The sequence below is a fragment of the Lontra canadensis genome, unplaced genomic scaffold (assembly GCF_010015895.1).
Source record: "Lontra canadensis isolate GAN:19392208 unplaced genomic scaffold, GSC_riverotter_1.0 scaffold9, whole genome shotgun sequence".
Lineage (NCBI taxonomy): Eukaryota > Metazoa > Chordata > Mammalia > Carnivora > Mustelidae > Lontra > Lontra canadensis.
The window spans coordinates 34268321-34293629 of record NW_022631003.1 but is presented as its reverse complement, the minus strand read 5'-3'; the positions used below and the strand labels follow the sequence as shown (position 1 = coordinate 34293629).

The 25309-nt window shown below is 35.5% G+C and overlaps 1 protein-coding gene across 13 annotated transcripts in view; it reads right to left on the bottom strand.

The window, feature by feature from the left end:
* Window positions 1-25309, bottom strand: part of SOX5 (SRY-box transcription factor 5) — a 976694-nt gene that overhangs the window by 45518 nt on the left and 905867 nt on the right. For all 13 annotated transcript variants that reach the window (XM_032855263.1, XM_032855265.1, XM_032855259.1 and 10 more), the window contains one exon: window positions 21892-22038. In XM_032855263.1, the coding sequence (XP_032711154.1) occupies window positions 21892-22038 (147 nt within the window). The remainder of the gene's footprint in view (window positions 1-21891; window positions 22039-25309) is intronic.

Below are 25309 nucleotides of genomic sequence, written 5' to 3'. Positions count from 1 at the left end.
TCAAATAAGGCATTTCTTTCTACAGTTCAGTAGAGACTGACTAGAGAGAAAAACAACACCAAACTAAAACAAAACAAAACAGTCTTTTTGGAGATCAAAAGTCCCTGACCTTTCCTTCCTGAATTTAGAGCGGAAAAGGTTTGCGCGTATGCACAAGAGTCAAAGTAATAAAAGAAAAGAAAAAAAAAAAAACTAACCAAACACCTTAAGTGATTTTCCTAGCCCCCGAAGAATCAGAGATCCTACTCATGGGGCTACTCCCACTCCGTACGTTATTAGTAGGTTCTTGGTGCCTCAAAAATCAAGTCTGTCATAAAGAACACATGGTCCTGAGGCCCCTTTCATGAACAAATGTTTGCTTTTGCTCTTACAAATTGCAAGATGCCTTGTTAACCACACCGATAGAGCTCTGGGAATTCTTTGATAGGTATGCTTTTGCGGTGCTCCTGCTACCATTAGACAGGATTGCCATTTAAATGCAAGTCTTAAGTTATGCAACTGAGGGTAATGTATTCAGCTTCTCATTTAGCTTGCTTCTTTTCAAAGAGGGCGCTAGCAGTGTAGTTGGGGGACGTTTGCTTCATTGTGATAATTTCATATTGTTTTTACATTTAAATTGTTGGCCTTTAATTACAGGTATTCACACTGTCTTCATCATTTAATTTAACATGCTCCCTGCTCCTTCCCCCTTAACATTTTAGTGGAGTATTTCCCTTGTTTTTTGCTTTTGGTGATTTAATGCCTCTAAAATGTCAATTATATCCACAAACGCACACATACAGAGTTGAACACAAATAGAGCAAAGAACAGAGAGCGTGGCTTGTGGAATATCAATAATATTTCACATCCTTTTTTTTTTCATTAAAAATTTCTTTGAAACACCTAAGCCAAATGATGCCATCCTTTCTACACAGAACGTTCTTCTGTGGTAGCCCGCCTCCAAGATGGCCCACCAATAATTCTTGCCTCCAGGCATTTATGCCCCTGAGTATCTCTGCCCCTTCCCATCCCCCCACCTCCCTGCCACACCTCCCACAAGAAATAGGACTGACCTACATTACCAAGAAGCTACTGCAAAAAGGACAGTTTGGCTCCTGGTGCTAGGTCATAAAAGACATTGGAGCCTCTACCTCCCTCTTTTTTGGATCAGTCGCTCTGGGGTATGGTTTCCTCAATCTTAGCACCCCTGACATTTTGGCTGAATAATTCTTTGTTGTGAATGACTGTCCTGGGCCCTGAGGGATGTCTAGCAGTATTCCCCACCTCTACCTCTAGATGCTTGTAGAACTCCTGCTCTGGCTGCAGCAAGCAAAACTGTCTCCAGACGCTGCCAAATGTTTCCTGGAGGACAAAACCATCCTTGGAGGGAGCCACCTGCCACGCACATCATGAGGACACTCAAAGGCCCATGAGAGTTCCACCTGGTAGGGACCCGCAGGCCTCTCGCCAACCACCAAGGTGTGATTCGTTAGGCATGTGCGTGAGCCGATTTGGAAGTGGATATAGCAAGCATCTGTCACGCTTTCATGAGATGGCAACCCCATGTGACAGACTCTTAGCCAGGTTCCTCCAGGAAAGCTGCTCTCGGACTCCTGACCTGCTGAAATCCTGTGAGATAAGGGTTCACTGTTTACCATCAAAATTGTGCATTATTTTGTTAGACGGAGATAACGTGTCTATCCTCCCTGGGAAGAAGTATAGCCGACACTTGTTAAATTCTTCCATGATTCCAAAGCATTTTTCACCACCACTTCATTTTGACACCTGGAAAAATACTTGTTTCTCATTCTTCAACCGTAATATATGAATCCATTTCATGAATCTCCCTCAGTTTTACTTATTTACTTTGCAGAGCTACATGTCATTCCTTTTTACTTTTTCCTTCCAACCCTTTTAATATTCTCTCCCACATTTCTAAATTAGCTTTTGAAGCTTCCTTTAATTTTAGATTATCTATCTAACCTCTTCTTTATATTTTCAAAATGTGCTAAAAATAGACTGTATGAATACAATTTCTACATATTTACTTAGAAGAATGTCCTGTGAGAAGACCTTTAGCTCACAACACCAAAGGAAAACCACTCACAGAAAATCTACAGAGTAGATTTAATTTTTTCAAATGCAGAGTACATTTGAAAAGAGGAAAAACAGAAGGAATACGAGTGTCAGGAATAATATTTGGTGAGAACAGTTACAACATATAAAATGTATGGTGTTTCAGATTCAACTTTGTTTAACCTCTGGTCCCTAGACATCTTCAAATTCCTAATAATAATGGTTATTTTGTCCTCTGGTGTTCCTTACATCAGGATGATTGCTATTATCTTTTCAAATGATTAATAGTTCTTCTACCAAGAGGCTAAAAGAAAGCATAAAGCAGTAAGATTTGATGTTAATAATCACACCAGTTCTTCTTATTAACCTCTAAATGTAAATTTCCAAAAGCTTTTTAGAAATAGAGAAATTGAAGAGTTGGTCACTCCATGTACAGAAAGAACATAATGTTTTCTTGGCACCACCTGATCAGTCCTTAAACACATAACTAAAAACCATTTGTCATGTTACTTTCCTGTTAGTTTCCCTTAAAGATATGTGAAAAAGAATTAATCAAGACTACAAGATTATCAAATGATGGAATGGATTCACAAAAAATAAAGCAGAAGCCTTCGGAGCAATACAGACTTAAACTCCAAGAAAACAGAAGCCACACTGGTCAGATTCCACTACCACCAGCATTTGGGGGGCAGCACCTCTACCTGGGCCTGAACCTACAAAATGAGCATCACAACCTCTCTGCCTGAATCTACCAGAGGAAGTAGGGTCAAAAGGACAGCACAACAATATAAACAACACCAACACAAATGGGCATAAACTCTCTGCTCCCTCTCATTCCACTCAGAGGCCTATTATTTACAGGGGAAAAAAGACTGGAAGAATGAGTGGATCTTGGAAGAAAATGAACAAAATTAAATGCTTTGGAAGATCCTTAGAGGGCTAAAAACACTTCTTTTCAAAAATATCTGTGGTTCTTTAGGGGTTTAGGTTTTTTAATAGATCCTAAGAAAAGTCTGATCTGGTTATAAACAGATAAAGCATCTTTAGATGGACGTCCTGGGAGAAGAGGGAAAAGAAAGAGCAGGCATAATCATGCATACGTCACTTAATAGTAACTCTCACTTAATTAAATAAAAACCTCATTTTCAATGCCTACATATATGCAGGTACAGGCTCTACAGGGCATAAATCCTCCATCGGCTGGTGGACCCACGATTACCACATAATTATTAATGATAGTTGTGACAGTTAACCCGTGCTCTGTGTCTATTTGGGAGACTTGAGTAAGGGCCAAATTGTCTAAAGCATAGAACCTTGGGGAAGGATGGACCCGTGTGTGTGTTTGTGTGTGTGTGTGTGTGTACACGTGCACGCATGGGTGTAATGGATTTGAGGGTGAATGAGACATAAAGCAAGAAAGTTAGGGAAGACTAAGGCAGCAATCTATTAGTAACAAAGTGCTGTATTTCATTTTATTTCATTGGTTGTTTTCTTGAAATGTTGATTGCAAAATTAATCAGAGTTTAAATACTTTAAGGCTTTATTCTTTAAAGGGATGTTTATGGATGATCTAAACACTCAGCCTTGACAGCAACAACCTTCTTGATGGCAGGCATTACTATATTAATTGTTTTTATCACCCATATATGGCCTTGAGTAGAAAAAATACTAAATATTAACTACTAAATCTTAATTACATGGAGAGTTAAGATTAATTAATGACAAACTCTTGATAATTTCTTTCTTATATTTTTTTTCATAAAGCATTTTAAAATTTTCACATGAAGTGTTTTAACTGTCACTTTGGCCAGTGAATGACAGGAACACATGCAACACTGTAACGTGTCCCTCCACATTTAAATCTCTTTGTATGAATTCTTCTCACTATTGGAATTTCGTAGCTCTTCCCAGTCTCCAGAGTTTTGCTCCCTTTTCTTCTTGCTTTCCCCTAGAGTTGAAGGGGTGACATTCCTGGGAGGTCCTGCTTTTCTAGTTAGAGATGTCAGCTAACAGAGCCCTTGTCAGGCTCTCCCGAACAACAGGCTGCCTATTAACCTAACTTGAAACTTTACTAGGTAGCAACATCTAAGCGAAAACTCTTTCCATGCCACTCACTGCAGACGGAGAAAGAGGGGCAGTCACTGAAGACGAAGGGAGAAGTCCAAAGATAAGCCAGCAAAGACAAACTTTGAATGCAAAACTCTCTTCTCTCACTCCCACTTGCTTTAACAGACTGATTCTCACCCTTCAGATTAAGGGCAGTATTGGCGATTTTCCTTACTGTAGAGAATTAGAAGACGTCCCATTTGCCCTGGTCTCGCTTTTTTTTTTTTTTTTTTCCTCATATGGTAGGGTTATTCTTTAATTTGTTCCAGAAGTATCTTTTAGGCATTATTCCCAACAGGGCTAGTCATGGGAAAGGAAGCATTTATATTCCAGTTGGTGAAGCAATATACAGACACTAAGTGATAAAAAAGTTTAAGGCTATGGAAGTTGGTATGAAATTTTAATACTTAAATATCATTGTGATTAATCTAAAAGATTGTCATGAAGGAAGTTCTTCTGAAAAAAAAAATCGTATTTCATTTAGTCTGGATGATTTAGACCAAGAGTCACTGTGATTGATTTACTAGTCTAGAACTGGGATTTGGATTTTAAACCTTAGATGCTTACTTTAAATGCGATTTTTAAAACGTTCTATAAGGTTTTAACTCCCGTATCCTTGGATCCTCACATCACCTTTTCTGAAAACACAATAAAGGTATCAAGGGCATGAGCTCTTAGAATATTAGGTCCTATAAAATTTGCTATTTGGGATTAAAGGATTTTTTACTAGAAATAAAGGTTGTTTTCCCTTTCTGAAAATATTAATCAAAAGCAATTATTTTCCAATTATGATCAACTAAAAGTGTTTTTCCTTTCTCCTCTCATAACTAACCTATTAGAGAATGAATAAAAGAAAAATCATAGTATATGTCTCATTGAATACAGGAATTATGCAACTTTCACCTGGGAACTTCTATTTACTCTAAAAGAAATGCTGATTTTGTCATAAAGAGATCTAATTTCCCAAGAAGAAATAAGTGTTTACAGTCCTATATACTCTTTGCCACATTAATATTTGGGAGAAGTCAGTTAAATATTACAAAACATATAAAAGTACATCTAATAAGTTCAATAAGCTAAATATTAAGACACTTTAAAAATAATTTGAATACTTCTATATGTGTTCACCTTAATGCTGATTTTCTAACACTGTTCACTTTACTTCCTGACATCTAAATAACTTTAATAGTTATAAAGTATCCTTATACATTTTGTCTTATTTTAGTAACACAGCAACAGAGTAAGATATCATCAATCTCACTTCACAGATAAGGAAACTGACATTTAGAGATATTTAAGAATTTGTCAATGGTCATAACTTTGGTAAGCTTGGGACCTGAACCCAAGTCACTGGGTTCACTCAGGCCTAAGCAACTTTCCAGAGCTGCCCCTCTGCCATCTAAATGTCATCAGGGTAAAGGATTGTTGGCAGTAATTTCTCTGAAGAATCAAACTAACAACTAAAATCCTGTATTTTCTTCTTTATTCTAAAGAAATCGTTATACTCCATTACAATAGGGACCATGCAGAGTTCAATTTGAGTAATATCAGTCTGAACCCTTGCAAAATGTTTCTAATACCAAATCATAAAATATTTTACCAAAGCAGCTACAAGTAAATTCCAAATGTATTCATATCACTAAAGTATATCATAAAAGAGTAACTATTTGAAGTAAATGTATAAGCACCCTCAACACTATTATTTGATACCTATTTTGTTTTGACAAAAAAACACATGTGCATTTATGTACATCCAAATGGTGTCCAATCATTTAGAAAGGAACTAATACTGCAAGAAATGAAGAAGAGGATAGAAAAGACCTCTAGCCCACCTACTGGCTTGACCAAAGGCTATGAATCCATCCCAGGTTTATTTCAAATGAGTTGTGTCAAAGGTTACCCACAGGCCATTTTATAGTGATTTATAGCCAATGTCTGCAAATCTCCTTTTATTTTAATGATAATCTCAATAGAGTCATTAAGACATTCTTTGTCTTCATGGCAGTGACCAAAAGGGAGCTGCTGTCTTTAAAGAATTTTAAGGGGTGATAACTATTTATACAGAATGTCAGTTAAAGCCAGTTTTTATGTTGCACTTTAAAGGCAAAATATTTTTTTTCTCAATGTATTTGAAGATGCTTACTTGGTTATATATTCTGCCTATCGCTATTGTAATATTAAATTCAAGGTATAGGCCAAAGAAAATTCAATAAAGATAAAAAGGCTTAGAATTGAGCATCAGGTAAGAGTCTGATTTTAATTATAATGATCTCAAATTTGTATTAAAGCTCTCACAGCATAATGATTCTTAAGTGTCTGTATTGAGTTAAGCATGTCATGAAGCATGAAGAATTGTAAGATTGATTTATCAGATATTCATTTAAGAAATAGGCAATTAAAATAATTAATGTGTAGTGAAACTCAGCTGTAATGCCTCATGTTTAATTTTTCCCAACCCATAACATTAAAAGAATAATACATTTCACAGTCTGGATGGCATAAAAGATTTTATAGAGCAACTATAATGATATCATTACATAAGAGTTTTGATCATATCTTCTAGACAGAACTAAGGAGAAAGAATGAGTGCATTTATTTTAGATTTGACCTTATTTTAAATGTTGCTTTTGGTCATGAGATCGCCAAATAAAATGAATGAATATTCTTGATTCTTGTAGTAAGGGATGAAATACACATATGTACACATTGATAGGTTTATACAGAGAGAAAATAAACTCATATATGATCATGTATATAGGTGCAATATTTCTCTGCCATATTTAAGCTAGTTTGGCATAAAAGAGAAACAGAATGATAAACTTCAAAAAGACAGAAAAACAAAATAATCTTCCTGCCTAAAACTTCATTTGAACTGTCAATTAAACAATATAACAAAACTAGCCAATATTAGTATAAGCCTGTGACTTTCATTCTAGCATCCACTTAATTCTTTGGGGTCTTCAGGGAGGCCATTCACTGGAAGATGTATTCCTACCAAACAAATCTGTGATGCTAATATATAAACCAGAATGCCAATTAATTAATTTATACCTGGCCAGAATATTGCTGAATTTTTGTTGAGAAAGCAAATTTAACAATGAGAATCGAGGCAGAAAGGAGGAGATAGTGGGTGCTTCATTTAGACCACAGTAAGGACATAGTAAGGATTATGCATACTTCAACTACAGATCATAACTCTCCAATGATCAGAACGTCCCCATTTCCTATACCCAGTGTTTCCCAACTAGACTGATGGGATTAAACAATGACAAATTTTATTTTACAAATTTAGGTTCCATAATCTTTCTGTGTAGGCAGTCTTTCTACATAATACAATGGCATCGATTGTTTCATTTTTCATAGGTATGATCCTAGTCTGCTCATGCTGTGTTCAGATGATCCTTCAATGATTCAAGCCACTGACCTTTGATACGTCCACCTAAGGGGCCCCAAACTCAGTCACATGTCTGAACATAACATCTTGGTTTACTTCCACTGATGTTCTGTTTGTTTGTTTGTTTATTCTTTTAACAGAATTAGAGCAATGGTTGCATGTCAGTTAGTACACTTGGTGCTAAGAACGAGTAAGAGATTGTCCCTCCGTTGAAGAGAGTCAAGACAACCACAATCAAGTTTTAATCAGGGCACTGGGATATAAAACAAGGAATCTGTAACCATGTGGGAGAGTCCGATATGAGGGACTAGCCAATTCTACGTAGAGGTGATAGCTGAGATAGATCTTACGAGAAGGTGCAAGGCAAGAGGGAAAAGTGCAATGAAGAGGGCAAAAGGACCCCGGAGAGCTGGAGTGGCACAAACATAGGCAAAAAGTGAAACTGCGTGCTATATAAGGATGTGACTCCACATGGAGCACAAAACCGCTGGGATTGGGAGAAATGCTGAAGTAACAAATCAGGCTCACGAGGTGAGTGGGGCTGGATTACAGAATGCCAAGGAGGTTAGATTTCATCCTTTCAACACTTTTCCTTACATCTATGTTCTTCTTAACTATGCTCCCAATGCTCTAGATGTGCATTACAGATCACCTTATTTCTCTAAAATTCAGATGAAACCCAACACTCTGTTAATTCCTACATGCCTTTGTATAGGCTGTTTCCTTCAAAAACCTAAGTGGCACCTCTTCTGGAAGATGTGCCCTCACGCTCCCATTTATCCCCAGGTTGTGCTAGAAACTTGCCCCTGTACTTCCATGTTACTCTTTGAACAGTACTTAGCCCATAGCATTTTAATTGTTAAGTTTGTTCATTTTCCCCTTTACACTGTATGGGGTGTTAATTACTGCTCTTTTGGTTCTACCATACTATCTGGCATATCATAGGTGCTCAAAAACTGTACTGAATAAACCTCAGTAAATGTTCTAAAAGTGACTTCTAAAAGTGACTCTAGAAACCTCATCTATGAATAACATAGCCATTATGCAGCTTTTTTTTTTTTTAAATCATATAAACCAGTGAAGAAAGATGCAGCTTTGTTTCAAGCAAACTGTAAAGTCGATTGCTTAGAAGATGTCTTTTTCCAAAGGAAAATATTCTCATTCCTCTTTTTCCAGTAGAAGATAGCTCATGTAAATTAAATCATATTTTATTAACTACATGTATTAAGTGGATCTTGTTTTTTAAAATAGGGTTCAAGTACATTTGAAAGAATATGTCAAGACCTTTCTTAAATATTTCTTTTTATCTCCTTAAATTTCCAGTATTTTATATATGTCCAGAATTCTAGAAAATAATATGGTTACAACAAAAGGCCCAAAAGTTAACCTGACAATAGCTAAAAAACATTTTCTGAACTAAAGAAAATCCTTATACAGACACATTCTCTTAGATCATGTGGTATTAATAATTGAACTGCAAAAATAGCTATAGTGAAAATTACATCACTGTGATAACTATGGCTTAAATTCATATTATTAAGATTGTGTTGTATAATATAAACATGTAATCTAGTAAATATTTATTGAGTGGATATTATGCACCAGCTACTTAAAATTCAATGGATGAAGGAAGTGTATCTAATATGATCAATCTCATGAAATTGATTTTTTCTCCAATTATTTTATTGAAAGTCTATAAATTATAGCCCCAGATATAACAGACCAGAATTCTAGCTCAGTGCCACTCCAGGAAAGCTAATAGAAAGAATCCAAGCAAAACCAAACAAAAATTACTCAGTGGTTCTCTTAAAATTGGATCAGAATTACCATTTTTTAGATAGGTTACAGCACTATTTACATGAAAACTGGCACTAAAAATTCCACCAGCTGACCCAAAATTCTTGTCTTGCCCTATATTTATATAGGATTGACCTGAATATTGAGCTCCTGCTGACTTAAAATGAAACTTTGATCCTTAAAAGAGTTACATGGAGAAGTATAGAAAACACAAATCTGTACTTATTTAAGGACATTCCTATTGCTGTCATAATGCTTTTATACATACTTCACAACAGAATATTTTTCTTATGTTATTTTAAGTGCTACTGGAAATACCACAAGAGAAAAATTTTTGCAGTATTTCATACTTTCTATTTTTGGTTTCAATTTCTTTTTCTCCTATTTATGAAATATCTACGCTGCCAAAAGTCATCAAAATTGTACAACAAACCACAACAGCTCAAATTATATAATGAACTAGAAAAAGTAAGATTCCTTGGTTATTGAAAGGCCCAATTTAAATCAAAGTCTCATACAGAATCTCAGCACTGAAAATTGGTCTTGCAAAGAAATACAACAGAATTTTAATAAAAAAATATATTTTGTGGTTTTACAGAACTGTATTTTCTGGTATTGACAAATGGTTCGGGGGAAAATGAATTTTTATCTATTTGAGTATACATTTTTTGCCCTCATATTATTTTGGTATTGTAAGACCTGTAAAATGAAAATTGTAGTCTTTATTTTTTCTAAATTTAGAGATCTCATCTCTTTCCTTTTAAAAAACAAAAGTCATAAAGGGTAGGTTTTTAGCCGTAAGGTTCTGAAAAATTCACTCAATGGAATCAGCTAGCCTGCGGTTAGAAGTCAAGGGCTAAAAGCTGTGGGGTATTCCAGCTGTAAGTCGTGCAGCTCGTAAGGAGGAGTATGTAGTTCTCAGACGCATCTAAGAAGCAGTATCTGCTAGGAGGTCCAGGACTAGAAAGGGGCCCATTGTTCCTATGAGAACTTTAGGCTACTATACGATTCAGGTTAAGGGGAGCTGGTCGCTGTATGTGACATTTAGGCACCTGCATTTGGAGGCATGCTCCCTTCTAAGCAGCACTCTGTTAAACAAGTCCATAGCAATACTCCATACTCTGAGCCAGTAAGAATGCTCTTTCTAAATGTAATATTTCTAAGATTCAATTTTCCGTGAGAAAAACTCTTGTGCAATATAGAAAAAATTTCAAGTACATTTTCAAGTAAAAAAGAGTCATAAAATTATTCCCTAGGTCCAAAAACAAGAGCTATTCTATATGTTGAATGCTATTCTGTGTCTCCGATGTCCTCAAATGTTAAGATACATAAGGTAAGGAATACATGCTTGTGAATTCCCCTGATCAGATTAAGCAACCTCTAAATAACTCATGGTCAATGTAAATGATACCACTCATTGTACACCTGTTGGAGACTTTTTTTCCCACATTTAATACTAATCAATTCACCAAGTTTCTAGTCTTTGTTTAAAAAGCTGTAATTAGGGGTGCCTGGGTGGCTCACTGGGTTAAAGACTCTGCCTTCAGCTCAGGTCATGATCTCAGGGTCCTGGGATCAAGCCCCACATCGGGCTCCCTGCTAGGCGGGGAGCCTGCTTCCCACCCACTCCCCAAGCCCCACCTGCCTCTCTGCCTACTTGTGATCTCTGTCAAATAAATAAATAAGATCTTTTAAAAAAAGCTGTAATTAAGTATAAATAACCATGTTTTTCCGCTGATTATTGCCAGTACAGAGATGATGGAGAATTTCATTATCTTATAACTTTTTGGATGGGCTCTGGATTAAAAGAGTCTCTATTTCTTGTTAGGTACAATTAAGGCTGCTTCCATGTCATATGTGCATGAAAAAAATGGGAAAATAGGTGTAACTAAAAAAGAATCTCACTTTATACAATATAATCCAATAATATAGATATTAGTTGAACTCTGTATATAAACTCACTCTCAGTAAAATGAATAGAATTTGAAGTGCACTATAAATGTACATGCTTAAATAAACCATAAAATAATTTTTACTAAGAATTTTTACTAAGAAACTAAGTCACATTATTAACAGAAGTTTTACGTAAACTTTATAGAATTTTTTTTAAGTTGGCAGTATTGCATGTTTACCTGATGAATGGGATTTTAATGAAATTTTTGACTACAGAAGGGAAAGAAGGAAGAAGGGAAGAAAGACAGGGAGAGATGAAGGGAAGGAAACAAGGAAAGAGAGAGAGATTTTCAAAAAAATTGTCCTCTCAAAAATACTCAATTCAGGAGATTACAGGTTTAACTTAATGATGACAATGATGCTATTCATAATTTAAAAATACTCATTTATAGTTACACTCATTTATAGTTCTTTTAGGACTGTAACACACAAAAAAAGATTGTAGCACATTTTTCACTGATTTTTTTTTAAGCTAGCTAAAAGTCTGCTGCATTTGGCAGATCTGTTGAAATCATACTGGGTTATGAAGTTTTGGGTAAAAATCAAAAATTTTTAAAAATATCAAAAGCAAAAATTAGATTAATTAGAAATTAAGGTCTGTTTTCCTATGTGGCTTATTAATGTGATCAAAAGACATTAAGTAAAACAAGAGTTCCACAACTCTTATGATCACTAGTAAATACTAATTATAATTTTTAAGGTGACTACATTTGAATCAATGCTCATGTGTCAGTACCAAAGTAACACTCCAAAAATTCAACCTTGCAATTTGCTTCATGTAGGTGGTGACAGGCACTATTAAGGGTGTTTGTTTTCTGACATTCCTAATGAAAAACACCCTGATAAAGTAAGCGAATCTGAAGAAAACCCAGGAAATATTTTAGATTAAACCTACATTCCTGGCACTTGCTGCCTTTAACAAACTATACATAACTGTCTTTTTTCCATCCATATCCCTCACCATATACCTAACTATATATTCCGTGCTCCATGAGGGCAGAGATCTGTCTACACTATGTGCCAGTATCCTCAGGTCCTAGGACTCTGACTGACACATCATAGGCACTTAATAGACATTCGTCAACTTGAGTGTCTTGTCTCTCCAATGGCAAGGTTCAATATATGTCATTAAGGCTCAAATTCCACAGTATTTCTAGGGAGGTATTGTAGAGATGCTTAGCCTATTAATTAATTAGCCCAAGGGATAAAAGAAAAAAAAATTCCAAAAGAAAAAAAATTCCTTTGCCTCAAAAATATAATACCCTAAGAAAGGAAGACAATAAGTAGGTAATTACAATTTACAGATTAATAAATGGTATGGTCAATAGAAAACCCATTATTTCTCTCTAAATTGAATGCACTTGGAATATAGTTTAAACTCCTTAACAAGAAGTCCTATGTGATCTGGTCTTTTTCATTCTCAACCTCATTTCTTATCATTCTCCCTCAAGTTCACTGCATTCTAGCTACCCCAGCCTATTTTCCAAGCCCTGAATTTATCAAACTCACTCACATATTAGGATCTTTGCAACTGCTGTTTCTCCTGTTTGGAATAGCTTTCCCCCAGACCTTTGCAGGTACTTTTCTTTTCATGATTTAGGTCTCAGACAAGATTTGCTTTATATCTCCGTCTCAAGAAGATTTCCTTGCTTATCCCCAGGAATTTTATCTTATACTATGTTTTATTTTCTTCACAGCACTTAACAATATATGAAATGGTCTATTTGTTTAATTGCTCCCATTTTGTCTTTTCCTCTTAGAGTGCAAGATCTTAAGAGGACAAACTGTTTTGTTTACAGCTCTCAGGGGTAGTTCTACGGCCCTGAAGTGAACTTGACACACAATAGGCATGAATTTAATACTTGCTGAATCAGTGAATGATAGATGTTAACTACAGTTAACTGCTATACAACACTGAAAAGGACCAGTCCTTTAAGAATGAGAAAAGAACAGAGCTAAGATAGGAAACAGTTCCATGTGATACTGTTTGGGCTCCTGATTAAACCAGGCCTGAAGTCAGAATAATTTTTCTATATGAGTGAATACATTTCCTTTCCACGTGATCCAGTTTGGGTTGGGTTTTCTCTTACTTGTAACTGAAAGAGTACTAACAAATATAACTGTCGCTCAATGAAACCACAAGCTGCAACTCTGGAAAGCTGATTACAATTCTATTTAAATAAGAGTATTGCGACATTAGGAGTTACACTGAATAAAATAATCCCACCTTATGGAGTGGTGGCAAAGTGACCTCGTGAGGCAGTAGTGTGTGTTGGACAGAATACCTTCTGACTTTGCCTCTTACTTAAGCTTCTACACGTCTATAAATAAAATGTCTGATATTTTCTGCTAGATAAATGACACTTATGAATACGCTGGATTTTGAACTTGTCTTCAGCTTAGAATGGTACCTCTCTACTTTTTTTGACTCTTACATCCACATCTAATTACTGTGTTTTCTTTCAACTCTCCATTTTGTAATGTTTAAAAATATTGTAGAATGCTTTGTTCCCTTTAGAGAAAAAACTCTTGAAAAAATATAACTAAGGAATACATATTTCTACTATGTTTCCATCAATCTAAATCAGACATCGATATCTGTTGTCCATTTTAAAAACATACCTACACTTTGGTGTGTCTCTGCGAGAGAGACCATTAAAATTCTTCCTGTTTACGAATAAGAAAGATGTGTAAACAGGTATATTTGATGAAATAAAGAGAGAATCAAATCTGAGGTGTAGAGGAGTCCTACATGGTTTCTCTTCTCAATTCTCCCCTCAGAGAGTCCCAGCCCACGTGTGGCCTAGACGCATGGAAAGGGGTCAATAATCAGCTCAAATGAGGCACTGATCATTTCCTCAGGATAGAAAATAAAGCATTGGAGCTGATTTGAAGTACATTTTAGGAAGCCGAAATTATAAACACTTTCCTCAAGAGAGAGGTAACTAAAGACGTGTGCTTTTGCTTTCTCAGTCTCTGACATAGTAATGACTTAATCCTTTCCAGCCATGATGTTCATTGAGGTTGAACTAGATCCTCCTCCTACACAGGGACATCCTTTCCCCTTGCTGGGTTTCCTCCCTATCTATATTATTTAGATTCTAACTGCCTGGTTATAAAGTTAAAATGCCATAGTCACAGCTTTTTGGATGGTAAATCTTCTCTGGGTTGCATCTAGGTCAGAGGGCAACTTTCATTGAGAAAACATGATTCTGTGGGTCTTTGGGCATCTGCACATGCTCAACAGCCTCTTGCTTTCCCCGCGGTTTGCATTATTAAAAAACTTTGACACGGCTCATCAGAACTGGCTGCTGCGTTCAAGACAGCTTCCTGTCAAAACAGACTCAGTAAACTGGGGAACACAGGCCAGGCCAGTTGAATTCAAAGAACACTGCCTAAATCCCTCTGTCTACTTTGCCTTTAAAAAACAAACCAAAAAAAAAAAAAAAAAGCCATGGTTATGACTAGTCTATCTCTTTGTTTTATAATTTTTACTGTTTTTATGTTACAAATGTCACCAACCCCTCTTTCCCTGAGTCATAAGAATATACCATCAAATGACCTACTTGGACGTTTAACACCACTGTGTTCAGAAAAGCCTCTGTTTAAGTACCTAGCTGTTTGAGATTTCCTGTCAACGGAATACAGATGAAAAGGAAAGGGGGAGGCTCGTCACAGGGGTTCTGTTGATAACACTTCATTTAACATATTTCAGTTTAGCAACATGGGACCGCAAAAAAAAGGAAAACTATTTTAAAATGACAGGGCCACTATGTTATAGTCACTGTATGTACGTCCGACCCAGGAAGTGATAATAATGATAATGGGTACATTTCCAGTTCAACTCTACGGGGTGATTCTGTTCAAATGAATTTACCTCTTGAGTATGACACATTCATAGCACATCTCAAAGGCTCACAAAATGGTTATTTCACAGATATTGACATACCAGAGAGAGAAGGGTGTTCAACAGCTCTTCAACAAAGCACAAAGCAGCTGTACAGAGCAAGGTATTGGGGAGACTCAAGCATTTAATTGATATGCCAGCATGTTTAAAGCATAAGAGTAGAAAATGGACAATTTGAATGTGGTTATAATTAGCGGAGGCTAACATCACCCTCTGTAACTGAAGTTTTAGGAAAACTGAATTCTGCAAAGAGCACGAAGCCCAACAGTTTCACAATGGACGAGTGATTTTATCTGATTTTACATTTGTAGATGAATGGCAGTTCCTTTCTCATTAATACTATTTTAATTACTCTGGATTTTTTAGAGATATCACACTCAGAGGTCAGTTTTAGCCCAGTGTCCTCAAGAATGCTTATTTGTGATCTTGACTAGAAAAGGTCTAAGAATAAGTCAAATACTAATATTCTAGGAACTTGTGCATATTGGAAATGACATCTCTAGCAGCTACTACCACTCAAAATTTTTTCACGGCCAGATAAAATGTGAAAAAAACACTGAATGAAGTTGTAGTCATATTGAACAGTGCTTTCCAAACTTTTCATCATGGATGTACTCCTAGGAAAGGCCTTAGCATTTCCTGGGCCATTTAAAAACTTATGAAATCTCTTTGATTTCTTGCGTTTTATCATTAAAGAATGCTTTTATCATATAGTTTGTGTTGGTGGTGGTTCAACTTAATTGTGCTTGCACCACATGTGTACTTCTAGGTTCAGCCTTTCCCCTCAACTGGCATTGCCGAACACTATCTCAAAGTTAGCAAAAAGCTTTATATCCCAAATCTCCTGTTAGAACTAGTTTTTAATTAAGATGAATCATGATTATTCTCTGATTTCTCATGCTCCCAACATAATGCTAAATAATCTTGTACGTGAGCCACAGGTGGTGACTCAGGGAATTAAGCTATAAAATTCTACCCTGCAGATGCGTGTGTATTGATGTAATGCTTATTTGATAGCATGAAACTATGCAGTTGGTACCATTACAGCACAAAAGAGGTGCCTTAATAAGAGTCATTGGCAAGTCTGACATTATCACAAGCACCTGGTCACCAAATCAGAAGAGATCTTCATTGCTACACTTGTGAAACAAGATCTGATAACAACAGGGTTCCAAGTCTTGCTTCTAAACTTGAAGCAATATTTATAAGGATATTGCAGCTGAAAGAATCTGATTGTTGTGTCTGATCAGCTGGCTAGGGCTGTTTGTGGCTTGTTGGAAAATATTTCTTTCCCTTGTCAAAACTCCCAACTGCTACTGCAGAGCAAATGGGAACTTCGCTGCTAGAAATATGTGAAAAGAACAAAAAAGAATTGATTTGGACAATCTATGTGCTGCTATCATTGACAGAGATACAACTGTGACCACTGAGGAGTATGACTAGGGTCAGAGCAAAGGTAAAAGAGAAGCACCTAGGAATTCTCTCTTGTCATCAGCTTTCAAACAAACTCCTCTTGGTTGTTGCAGGCAGAATCCACGTTTTCATCAAATTCTGAGACACTTAATAGTATTTACAAGTTGCTCTTTTGATTTTTCCAAGAGGGGGTCACTTTTACAATGACAAATCACTTAAAATGTGTAGTTCAGACAGTAAGCACATCTACGACATTCGAGAATTCCTCAGTAACGTGGGATTATAATTCCATTCATTACCAACAGTTGTGTGAGTGGTGTTTGAGTAAAAATGTTTTCTCCTAAGATAAGTATATTTATGGCTGACTTTGATTCTATTATTTTTAGAAGAAATAATTTATTCTTACAAAACAAATGTTATCAAGAGGTTTGTTACTGTCACAAAGAAGGCTATCTAGGTTTTTAAAAGACTGCAACAAATAATTCAGAAAGTCATTTATAAATAAGGAAATATGTTGGTGGGAAATTGAAAATCACTAATACATTAATCCCTCCTGTAGCAAAATGCTACACTATTAACAAATCAATTGAAACATTTGTCGAGGAATTTAAACAGATTCAGAGCAATAATACCATGTATGAGATTTAAGGACCAATACAGCTAAACAATACCTTAACCAAATAATTTTCCTTAATATGAGAGGTAATGTTTCTAATATTTCCTTTAAACAAGATCCCTTATACACAAAAGTTCCTGATTTCATACTTTTGTTCCAAGTTATTTACCAATGTTCAGCAATAAGCTAGCTGTGAGGACACAAGGAGATATGAGAGTATCTCTGAAGAGCGAAATATACTTCTTTTTGTTGGTTAATGAAAAGAATGGTCCTGGAGTAGAATCCAGAGGGGGAAAATTAACTAATTTTTAAAGAAACAAATGTGCATGTGTTCAAAATGGTTGTATGTAACACCTGAGAAATTTTTAAAACCTGCTGATGACCTTAATTTTCTAATTGTTGGCTAAATAGATTCTTGGCTTTTTCCCAATAAAATTGAGGCATTAAAAAAAGAAAGAAAGAAAGATTAAACAATGACAATGTGTTAGGTATTAATGAAAATAGTTCATAAACAGTAAGTTCAAGGACATATCACTCAACATGCAACACTACCCCATATTCTCCAATGCAGGTTTTGAAGAGACCAGATTTCTTTTTGTGTCTTTATATTTACAGAACACAATTCCTGTTTGCTGTTTTTTAGAGGTTCACTGTGAACCCTCTAAAGGTTTCTTTATCATTTAATATTATAAATAATTATGTTCCTAGGCGGCAGTTCAAAGCTCAGTACAGCACTCGTACAACACCACAGGCAGGTCAGGTGACCTTTCTCCAATTCTCCTCTCTCCGGTGCTGAGGACAGACAAAGTGATATGTCTGTCATACGCCATTACCATTAGAACAGAATCTTGTTCTTTTATTACAACTGAACTCCGCCAGATTTCTCAGCAGGAATGCTAAGTGAAATCAATGTCTTGGATTTCCAGGCTGAGCTTGGAGGTCACAGCCACTCTATCATTTCTCAGCATTATCCTTTCTCGTGAGCGCACACACTCCCCAAGCCTCCAACTGGCACACAGCAGATTGAAAACAGCATGCATCAGAGGACTCATGCTGTACAATTTTACAGTCTTTTGGAGCCCCCTCCTTTTGATTCCCCCCCCCTTCCATTTTTTGCAAATTGCAAATAAGTTTTGTTTGTGTCCTTCTCTAGAGTTGTGAGTCAAAGGCAAAGGCACACCTAGAAAGAAGGGCAGGCAATAAAACCCAGAGAACATGGCTGATTTTTGACAGCTGCCAATAAGATCATTTTTCTTACATCATCACCTAGATGTGACTGACAATTCCATTGTTCCAAACAATAAATAGATCTTAAACATAAACCATCAGTTTGGTTTACACTGGCTAGGTATGCAGTCACATAAAGCCCCTTAATAAAATAACTCTATTTTATAGTAAAATAGACAACAGAATTCACCAATAAAACACACAGAAAAATACCCCCAGGACACTAAGAATTGATTGTTTAAAAATACAATTATAACAATAAATGATAGCTATTTCATATAAGTAAAATTGCTTTATGAAGTGAAAATGTTTATAATGCCATGTATAAATGTCAGTTTCAAGCTACAAGATACTAAATTCATGTATTGAAATGGGTCCTCCTTTTTTACTGTTGGTTCTACCTTTTTGGCCATGTTCTTCATTAAAATGACAACAGCAATATTTATTGGTCTAGTTTTAATGTCTTGAGCTAAAACACAAGCACATTTAAGACATCTTTTCTAACAATAAGAGTGGTTGTAGACAGTATGATAGTGGATACTGAGCAAAGAAGGGACATATTTTTATCAAATTGTATTATTATCTAAAAAGAGGCACTTTATTGTTGGTCAAACTTTTTATGCATTTTACCCAAATGCAAATGGGAAGAAATACATCTAAAGCTTTCTTAGATTTTACATGATAGGAAATTCACAAAGGCTGATTTTTAAAAAGTTACTGAATTTTAAAGGTAACCTGTAAAATATGCTTTAAAATCATGTATAACCATAGGTATAGAAACATAATTCACTTTTTCATTAGTGTGGAAAAATGGAGGTATATGAAACTATAGAAAATGGAAGAAGATTCTCATTGAGATAGGTATCTGTATGCTCTGCACCTAGTCTATTGGGTTCTATGAACTAGAGCCATAGAACTCAGAAAGCGGTGTGCTAGTCTTGGCAAAGTCAACCTTCAAACACTTGGGTGTTTGCCATGGTTACTGAAGGAAACTATCATTGTAGCAACGGCTCAGTAAACCTTTGAATGGATGAATGAGTGAATGAATAGACCCATAAGCAGCTGACTGACATCAAAAGCTTCATGATTATTGGGTAAGTAATTTGGGGAGAAGATACTAATGATCAAAAGTTATTCAAGAGGTAAGGGAAAAATCCCATTAGATATTTACAAGTGAAGTATATACTCTAAAATCATAAAATGAAATGTCCTAATGTAAAGCATTATTATGAAACATGATGTGAAATCACATTAATAAATCAAGGTTAAAAAAAAACAATAATATCTCACAGAATTGTGTGTGACAGTGACTTTGCTGCTACAGCTATTTACTTTACTCAAAATTAACCTGTACATGCACTATATTAAAACTTCTGGTCCATGAAGACCCCAATATACCATTGCTTTAAAATAAATTTTATTTGGGGCACCTGTTGGCTCAATGGGTTAAGCCTCTGCCTTTGGCTCAGGTCATGGTCTCAGGGTCCTGGGATCGAGCCCCACATCGGGCTCTCTGCTCAGAAGGGAGCCTGCATCACCCCCTCTCTGCCTGCCTCTCTGCCTGCCTACTTGTGATCTCTCTCTCTGTCAAATACATAAATAAAATCCTAAAAAAATTAAATTTTATTCAACTAATGTTATAATTATTACCAAGTTTTAAAAACTATGTTCTACTGATAATAAAGAAAAGCAGAACTTATCTTTGGTGTACATGAAGTACAGAACATGCAAGGCCCACTACACAACTGGAATAGATCTTAAAAGGGGAGTTTGTACATTTCATAATGTCCCAGCAGTGGGGACAATAATTTGAACTACATATTTGCACATATTCCTGGTGAATCCGGTCAAAGTTCTTTGTCCAAGTTAAGTTGTACTCTGAAATGTATTTACCTCTTAATAATACGAAAAGGCCTCAAGAGTTTTGGGGAGATGGAAGCCAGAGTACCCGTTCTCAAATGATCCCTTCACCTTCCCAATTCACCCTCTGAATTAACTGAAAGGCATCTGTCATTACTGTTAATGTCATTACTGTTAATAATTACATTAACTGAAAGGCATCTGTCAGGGAACTAGAGCAGGATTAAAAATAAATTCTTGGGAGTTTTTTTTCTCTTTCAATACTTCCTAAATTTTTTTTCTCTGTGTATTTCTTTCAACTGTTGAGGCTACTCTCAACCCTGTTACTCTTTAGATATTTCCAATATGGCATTTGGGGAAGGGAAAACAGGAACAATTTTCTAGGTAATCCAGCAAAAGACAAAACATTGTTATTTTGAGGGTAAATTACCTGTGTCAGTTTTCTCCTTAATACTTTCTAATAGAAAATATGTGTGGTCTTTTCCCTGAGTAATCTCAGGGAAAAATACTTTATGGTTACTCTTCTGTCTTCTTTCACAGAGAGTTTAATACATTATCATCTAAGATCTTGAGATCTTACAAACACAAAAACATTTCAAATTTAAATTTTTCTGCTTTTCTTTTCCAAGATGAAGAGTAACTTGTTTGACTCTTTTCCTTTCCAATCCTTTTCCATGTTTTCTCAAGAAATGTTTCCTTGGGGGTTCCTGGGTAGCTTCGTCCGTTAAGCGGTCGACTCCTGATTTCGGCTCAGGTCAGGATCTCAGGGTCTGTGGATTTTGAGCTCCACGATCAGTGGGGAGTCTGCTTGAGGATTCCCTCACCCCCTTCTGCCTGACCCCATGCTGGTGCCCTCTTTCTTTCTCTAAAATAAATAAATAAATCTTTAAAGCCCAGAGAGCCAGTCTTCATTAAAAAAAAAAATTAAAAAAAAAATAATAATAATAATGCTTCCTTAGTTTCCAAAACAAAACTATTTCTAAATAGTCTTACTTCTAACACTATTATTATCTTCATATCTTTCATGAAAATTCCATTGGGTGAATGATATATCTAAAATTACCTCCATACTGCTCCTCATCATAACAGTTACTGACATTTCAATAAAACATTTCCTGGATGCCCTGTCTGTACTCATATTTTAAGCTGTATTTCAGGTGCCCCTTTTTTGGAAAACCCCTCCCGGGATCTCTCATCAAGGGTAACATCTTTGTCCCAATACTTTCCAAAGCACTTGTCTGTAACTCTGTAAGACTTTGTACCATAGAATATGGTGATCTATTTTGTAAGACTGTAGGCTAGCTGAGTATAGCATATCTATCTAATAAATCTTGGTATCACTCATGTTTCTTATTCTAGCTAGCTACCCAGGCATGCTTGTTGAATGAATGAATGGCTAAATATATGTGTGTTATTGATCCTTATCAATCCTACCAGACTCTCGTCTCCTTGAAGATCCAGAGGTTAACCCAGTTACAGGCACATAATAGATATTCAGTAAATGTAACCAAAGGAAAAGTTAAACTCTAAATGGCAAGACATGTAGCTTCTTCAAAAGGGTACCTTGCTTTTGGGTGGTGGGCTGTTTGTGCTCTTGTCTGTGTGAATGCTGGTAGGAGATACAGCAGCACCGAGGTTGCCTTGGGGTATGCCTGGGAGCTTTCCTCCTGGAGATACCTGCATGGCAGCGAGCTGGGCAGCGTACAGCTGCTACAGGAGGCGGAGGGAGAGAGGAGAGAGGGAAGAAAGACCGTCAGTGATAAAGTAAGTGCACCTCTTGGAAGGACCTCTATTCCGACGTGGTAGTTTTCCTGCGGGTGTTCTTGTTTACGGCTCTGGAACATGTAAAGAAAGAAGTTGTCACCTCAATGTTCACAACTTCCTTCTCTGGGGAGAAATGACAGAATCCACATATAAGGGATTTCAGTTTCAGGACGTCCATGGACTCAAAACAAATAACAGTCATTCATATTTACTCTTTCCCAATGTCTGGGGAAGACAAGCATGTCCCATATTCAGTCAAGACCTCTTTTTGCTCCATTTTAAAATGGGCACAGTGTGCTACAAAAGGACACAGCTTCATATGCAAAGTAATTTTCTTACTATCCATATGGGTTTAAGTGTGGTAATTCCTCCGTTTTTTGACTTGTTGCAATGGGCACCTGTAACTTTTTTTTTTTTTCTTCCCTAATCATTGGTTGTATAGAAATACAAAAAAGCCATTGAGGAGAATGAAAGGAGTGTATTTGAAGAACATTATCTGGTCTACCTACCCTGAAAAATATTAACTGGATGCTTGCCAGAAGTCCACTTTATGTCATGATATATAAACACAGACAAACCTGAAATTATCTTGAGGATTAGGGTTTTAAGAATTCTGTCTGAAACATGCAATCTTCCACTAAGTCACCACATAGTAATTCTTCTTAAATAACCAGTAGAAAATTCTTCAACAAATCAATTTAATAATAAAAGAAAATTTCACTTTGATAATAATTGTCATATGATAGGGTATCTTAAACAAGGAGGTTGTTTAAGATTCAAATAGTCACCTCAAATATTTAGGTTAATTCTCTTTTCGTCTCCATTTAGCAGTTTGTGAAAATTTTAAGATCTGGTTGGAAAAGAAATTAACGTGTGTGTGTGTGTATTCAAGCTATAACTTCTGTAATAAAAAGACTGATACCAAAGGGAAAAAAGCTCTCAAAGGAAAGTACTGTGACATAGCTTATCTTGATCTTTCTCTGAAAGAAATTTCAAAAGGATAAAACTGCTCAGGATAAGCCAGAGATCCTGATAAGTGAGGTCTCCTTAGAAATGAAATATTGAAAACTGAAGGCAGGCATATAATTACATGAAAATACACATACATTATTCACAGTTTCCAAATACTATGGTCTAAATGAAACAGATCATTAAAATTATTGATAAAATGATGGGTTTTTTAAAAATGACAATAACATAAGATGTATTTCAGACAAAGAAGCACGAGAGGAGTATATTTGTACTATCAATAATGAGTGTTCCTTCTCTCCAAGTTCTGTGTGTGTGTGCGTGTGTGCACGCACACAAATTGTAATAATTATATTCTTTATTTCAGTCTGTGAGAAAGAAAAATTTATGATTTAATTCATCAGTCTTAGATTGCAAACATTAGAGTAAAAGGTTATGATGTTAAATACAATAGGAGTTTATCACTTTTTTAAGTATCAGATTTGAGGTGCCCGGCTAGCTCAGTCGGTAGAGCATGAGACTCTTAAGTATCAGATTTGATCCATTTCCCACTCTTGTGTTAAAAACCTTTTCATTATTTTCTATAATTCAGAAAAAATAGTATTTTTTATCCTCATCCTAAGCTGTTTATGAAGTTACTAAAAAATAATGAACATCCCAAGACACCACTTTGCATAGTAAAATTTTGTCCAGTCAAATATATGTACTAAATTTCATATACTGAATTAAGAAAAACATTTTAAAAATAGCCTGGATAGTTATATTCTATATTATAAATTTCATGTTATATTATATATTATATCCTTGTCCTTAAAAACTATTTCAGTAGGTATTATTCTTAGAAGCTAACAATCTATATTACTGGTTTAGTATACACTGAATTTAAGATAGCCTCATAATTACTAAAGATTGATGAGATATTTTAATGTCTGTAGGTAAAAAGAAAAATGTGAACAAAGTAACTATGCAAAATTTTAATTTGATTACTAAAGAATTATTTCATAATTTGAAAATATTTGACTATTTGTGTTATTTAGATAATTAAATAGATGGAACAATCACTCAAAAGGTGATTCAACGCTCAAATATCAATCTCTATAGACAGACCCCCAACTTCTAAGAAGTATAAGAACTATAACTGAAAATACAAGCATAAACATACTCTGAAATACTTTATTGAAATTAAAGGTTGCAGATGACATACACTTGGAATAAAAAATGTCATACACATTCTTTCCTCATTCAAGTAAATGCATTATTTTATCTTTTTAATTATGAAATTAAGGTTTATCTTAATTAAACTGTCCTAACAGATGCTTTTGAGGAAAAAAAACCCCTATATTTGTAAAATAGACCCGTTTAAATATTTTTACAAGAACAGTATGGTATCACCCACTTTGCTGGTACTTTTATGGACTATAGAAATCTAAAGTAATTTATGATGAAAATGTCAGATGCATATTAGTCAATCAGAGTATGGTTAACATTTAGGTAGCTCTTCATTCCTCTCAATCTCCCACATCCCTTTCCTCATATTTGGCTTTCTCCTGCTTCACCAAGTTTTAGAAGTAGGAAATACCTATTTCTAATACATTTTATTTTGTGTGAAATATATGTGTTCCTTAAATTTACATTATATTACAGAAGCATTAAAAAGGCCTCAAGTCTCAGAGAATCTAACACACTTCAAGTCTGCACAGGTAAAATAAACCAGAAATTTTAAGACTTCTGGGTCCTAACTTAATTCACAAGGTAAGAGGAAATTTCAGTAGTTTCAAAGAAGCTGACTATACTTCTCATAGCTGGCTACTATGTAAGGCTGGGCAACATACCAAAAAGAAAAAAAAAATGTTGCTGTAACTTATTTTAATACAACCTTTAAAAAAATTAAGTTCATTTATCTATGCATGTGTGGGCTGACTAATTTTATAACAAGGGAATCAAGACATGATGAATATTTTATTTCACTTATTACATGCTCTTGAACCAAAATCAAGAATAACAATAGTTATTTGTATTGAATGAGATCTACAATCACGAAACGACTGGTTGATCTTGTTGAGATGGAAGGGTCATAGACTGTAGTGGCAATTGGAAGGCCACCTGAATTTAAAAGCATCCTGTGAATTACAGAACCCACTTCCACATGATAGATACACCTATAATTGTGTGTGTATCTGCATCTTAACTATACAAATTTTTTAAACAAAAATCTGGCTACCATTTTTCTTTAAAAGATTGCAGATAA